Here is a 5,492-nt window from a genome sequence, read left to right on the forward strand (position 1 = left end):
GCTTTTTATTTGCCAAGGTTTTTATGGCAACTTTTTGAGTGACATAATAAACACACAAGGGGCGTCAACCCTGTTCGTATCACCTGTCCGGTACCTATTTCTTTTGTAGCTTCCTTGGCGAGTGCCGTCTTCCTAAAGGTCTGTGCACGTGGAGAAACTACTTTTCAAGGGGCCTGGCTGTGCACGTGTATTTCTTCTACCAAATTTTTTTTAATGTATTGCGCCTGTTCAAGGTTTTAATAAACATTCTTGAGTTTATTTTCACAGTTTTCCTCAAACAGAGAAACACAAACTCAAAAAAACAGACTGCAAAATAAAAAATGTTTCTAATATAGTTAGTTAGCAGAAGTGTAATGTATAAAGGCTGGAGTGACTGGCTGTCTAACATAATAGCCAGTTTATTAATGAAAAGAAAAAAAAAATTAAAAAAAATCTTCCAGACTCTCTTACTCAATCTAATTTCTTTTCTAAGAGCTGCGGGCTTTGCGGTTTTAAAGTTTATATTAGCCTCTTTCATAAGAATTAGGAAAGGTAAATTTGAGCCCGCAGCATCTGTCTCTCCAGCTTTGTGGTGCTCCCAGGAACTAGAAAAACAATATAGTTAGAATCTTGGGAGCAACTCCACCACTCTATACAACTTTTCACTTTTCTGAGCCCTCTGGGCTGCTTGATTGATGGATACAGTGTGTGTGTATATGTGTGTATGTATATATATATATATATATATATATATATATATATATATAATCAATTTAAAGGCACAAGTCACTTTGTAAACTGTGCACTTTAGATCTCGAGTAGAATCAATTTAAGTGGATAATAATTAATAAGCTGAAGTCACTATTTATAGATATTACTCATTAGATTTAATGAATTGCACAAGTCACTTTTGTAAACTGAGCCCTTTAGTGGAATCAAGTTAAGTGGATAAAATTAAAAAAATCTTTTTAAATCAAATTAATTGAGCAAACAAAATATCCAGGAGTATTAATTAATAAATTACCTGAATGAATTAATTTTTTACAAGTACTGGTACATAGATTCAATGGAATAAGGTTGGTTTAAATGAATTCATGATGATGTTTTTAAGCTAAGAGTGTGAATAATTGATTAAGGTGGCTAATTAATTTCCTTTTTAAAACTGATAAATTTCAATAAATGAATTAAGAAGTCGGCTATCAGTTGATTTTTAACACAACCTGGTGATCCTTGCACGTAGCACTTTATATTTACACAAAAAAACGCTGGTTTCCTTGTATCAACATTTATTAAAATATGGTGTAGCATCACAATTGTTACACCTGGTTACAATCAAGTATTCCCCTGCCCTGTGGGTTTGAGACCAACAACAGTCTCAATTGAGTGTACACAGTGGATAAGGTTACATTCTAAGGGGTAACCATAACTGTCATAAACACAAATTAAGAAATCTTATATAAAAATAGAGATAGTAAGGAGAAGTGTATATATATAGTCACAGACAAGGTTCTTTTTTTCTTGTTCTTTATTAATATAATAGCCAGAACACTGCTTCCTGCTTTTCAGCTCTCTGACTGAGTTAGTCAGTGACTTGAAGGGGGGGCACATTAAAAGTTTCCTATAGTTCATGATGACATCCTAAACCTAACCCTGTCCCTTCTCAACCTGACAGAGTTTCCAATGTTAGCGGACTACTGCTGCACAAATATGGCAGCCCCCTTATAGAGGGACACTGAGGGGATCAGATAGGTAATGTTCAAACATTTGCCAAATACATTTATGGCAAAATTTTTAATAGCATACAAAAATATTATGATGTCAGTATCTCTTGGAAGTTATGTTCTGAAATCTGACTATGCTAATTAGCATTCTGGTTCAGTTCAGAATTTGGCATTTGTCAGATTCAATACATCCCTATTTAAAATTCTAATTTTGATGTTTTGTTTTTATATCCTATTTGTAAATATGCTTACTTGCTGTGAGATAAAGTAGAACCCCCATTTTACATTTTTCAGGGGACCAGGAAAAAAAATTGTAGAACAGAAAAATGTAAAATCGAGGAAATGTTTTAAAGCAAATTATTCCTCAGTGCCCAATAAGTCCGTGATGTAAGCACAGGAGTCTGGTTTACTCTGAAATACCATATTTACTGTGTTAATAACTAGGGCTAAGCATTGCAGCATTAAATGTAACCCTGTGGGGGAAGGGGCAATGTGCAAGATCTCTCTATAACATGCACAGGCTAAAGCAATAAATGATTAGTGCATGACTGTGCTAGGTGCAAACTAATTGGACTTGACTAGATACACACAGATCCATGTCAAAATATGCATTTGGTTAGTATTTTTTACCTCTTTAACTTCACTAATAATTCAGAGGATAAAGCCATTTTTTGCAAACAGCTGGACAAAGTTTTGGTGTAAAATCAGAGAAAATAGCCTACTGAAATGCATTATAAATTGGCGGGGACCATAAAAAAAGACATTTTAATGTGGAAAAACTTAAATCAGGCTATGTAAAAGGTTGAGGTTTCACTGTTATCAAACTATTGGAAGTTTAAAGTGATACTGACACTAAAAAATTTCTTTTGAAAATATTAATCTACATTAAAAGTTACCTATAGGGCTGCTTTTGTAAGTAATTATTTGAAGTTCATAAACCTGACTGTCCCTTCTAAACCTGTCAGAGTTTCTAATGCTAACAGACTCCAGCTGCACAAATATTGCAGCCCCCTCATAGAGGAACAGGGTAGTAAGAAAGGTAATGTAAAAGCATCGGGCAAATACTTTTATGGCAAAATTATGAATAGCATTCTAAGACAACGTTATTATAGATAATAAAAAAAGGTTATTTTCTGATGTCCGTATCTCTTTAACAGAAACATACGTGACGTCTCACTCGTGCTCATGCTCAGGAATAACCCAGATTATCCAAAGTATTTTGCTTGTGGAATTTGCTGTGTTTTGTATTTGAGGATTTTGTAATGGCAAAATGTCTATTGTGTTGAATATGTGAAGTGGGATTTCTATTCTACAAATGTATTCCTTTTTTTTTTTTTACATGCAGAGAGAAAACCTCTGGTCCCAAGTATTGCTGTGAGTGAAGGGGATCCTGCAGGTGGTTTAGAACCAGCAGAACATACAAAGATCCAGATTCCTCCTCCAGCCCATCCTGGCCCTGTTCACCAGCCTCCACCTATACCTCATCGGCCACCTCCTCCTCCACCAGCTAGCTATATTACGGGGATGTCTACAACCAATTCATACATGTCTGGAGAGGGTTACCAGAGTTTACAGTCCATGATGAAGACTGAAGGGCCATCTTATGGAAGTCTTCCTCCAAATTATGGGCCCCCTGCTCATTTGCCATATCATCCTCATGTTTTTCCACCTAATCCTCCACCCACTGTACCACCGCCACCACCTCCTTCTTCATTCCCACCTCCTAACATTCCTCCTCCTACACCTGTCTATCCACCACCTCCAACATACAACCCTAATTTCCCACCTCCTAGACTGCCACCCACTCATGCAGTTCCCAGTCATCCCCCTCCAGGAATTGCAATGCCACCAACCTCCTATCCTCCTCCTGCTGTGCCCCCGGGTGGGCAGCCTCCTGTTGTACCTCCTCCAATTCCACCTCCTGGGATGCCACCAGTTGCAGGGCTGGGCCGTGCTGCTTGGATGAGATAACCACGCTTTCTTGCCGTCATATATCAAAGGTTTTCATTGTAGGGGGAGAATTTGAAGTCCTGTTTATTTTTTTTTATTTTTTTGCTCATTGTGGGCATCATCAGAAGCGCTAGTTGATACCCAGTTAAAGTAGCTTCCCAAAAGTAAAAGAACCTGTAGCTGCTATATTTTCCTTTCCACTACAAGCAAGTGTTTAATCTCTTGAAACTGTTAGCCTAACATCTTTAGCTTACTGGAATTTGTACAAGTTAATGGGGAGTGACCATGAAAAACTCATTTTAATATAAACTTTATCGTATGGACACTCCTAAATCTTATCAATAAAGTTTTTTTCTAATATAAAGTAACTCTTCAATGTCCTACTCTCTGCCATCTGTGCCAAACCAGTGGTGATGTCCATATGCATTGTGCAAGCTGCATTTAGAGATTGCTGAGAGAAGGATAGTGAGTAAATTGATAGGGAGTCATTTCAAATGAAGTTCCTTATTTTCCTAGGATGAAGCTTGTAGCAAATGTTTGTTTTTAGAATATCTCCCTTTTAAGAAGGTATGCTTAAAAACAAGATCCCTTCCAACATATTGTATGGCTGTATATAAATGATTCCAGATATCTCTCTAGCAACCTCATAAGGGGATTCCAGTAAAAGAGCACCTGTGGGGACCCCTGTAGCAGCTTTAGATTCTTACTGAGTAAAATCTTGAATGTTCTTCCCACATTTTATATTTCTGTCTATGGCATATGCCTAAGCCACCAGGCTACGGAGACCCAGAGCGCTTGAGGGTTTCCCCTAAATTACCCCAGAGGGAAAGAACTGGAAAGCATGGGGTTTTTCCTTTCCTTAGTCCCAGTATTGTTAGGCACCTTCCAGTGATTATATTTACTTGCCTGATGCCTGGGCTGGTTCTGTAGTTCACTAAAAACTGCATTGGCCTGGGGTATTCCTGTAGAATATCGTCGTCGCCATCTTTGTTCTGGTGCAAGCAGACGCATGAGTAGTACAGTCAAAGCTGAACTTGGATGCAAAAAGATTATCTCACTGGCCAGGCTTGAAGAAGGAAGTAAAAGGAGTTCACAGGAAATTAGCTCGTACGGAAATATCTTGGGCCCTGGCTATCTGTTAAGCTATTATAATGACTGAGGGGCCTAATATCCCTTTCCTTCTCCTTTAATGGTTGAGCTTGGAGATTCGTATAAAAAACGACATGGATAAAATTAAGGCAGTGTAACATTCAAGTCCCTAATGAAGTTTGACACAACCTTCAGAAGCAGGCTGCAACCCGTTGTCCTCAAAAACTACTAAAAGCACCACAGGGAACTTTTTTTAAACCAAAAGTTCAAATGGAGGCTTGGTTGAGGTGTTCAAACATATGGTAAGTGGAAGGATCTACCTGATGCAAGGTCTGACCCTTAACCCTTTCCTTGCCAGTCATTTTGTCCAAAATGCGAACATCTACTGCCAAGCAGTTTAGACTTTTTGTACTCTTTCACTTTAAAGACATTTCCGAGGGTGGCCTTTTAGTTTACCCAGGAAAATGAATAAATATATCTATGTATGCCAAACTACCAAGTTGCAATTCTTTCCTAAAGTTATACTTTTTTATAAAATTGGTGAATTTTTTTAAAAGATAACCCCAATGCTTCCAATCTACATCATTATATCTTCTACACATCATTAAGTACTAATGTCAAACACCCTGAAAATGATTGCCAGGAGTCCAATGAACAGTTTGATGCCCAATATGTATAGGGTTACCTAAGCATGTGGCATATAAGGAGCCCCAAAATGTAGACACCCCGTTTGAGCTATCAGTTCTGTAATTG

The 5,492-nt window shown here is 37.7% G+C and overlaps 1 protein-coding gene across 1 annotated transcript in view; it reads left to right on the forward strand.

The window, feature by feature from the left end:
* ccnk.L (cyclin K L homeolog) overlaps window positions 1–4,018 on the forward strand; it is an 18,372-nt gene extending 14,354 nt beyond the window's left edge. Inside the window, 1 exon segment of the mRNA NM_001095904.1 lies at window positions 3,046–4,018. Within this exon segment, the coding sequence (NP_001089373.1) occupies window positions 3,046–3,671 (626 nt within the window). The 3' untranslated portion in view covers window positions 3,672–4,018.
* The last annotated feature ends 1,474 nt before the right edge of the window (window positions 4,019–5,492 follow it).

This window comes from Xenopus laevis, chromosome 8L (genome assembly GCF_017654675.1).
Source record: "Xenopus laevis strain J_2021 chromosome 8L, Xenopus_laevis_v10.1, whole genome shotgun sequence".
NCBI lineage: Eukaryota > Metazoa > Chordata > Amphibia > Anura > Pipidae > Xenopus > Xenopus laevis.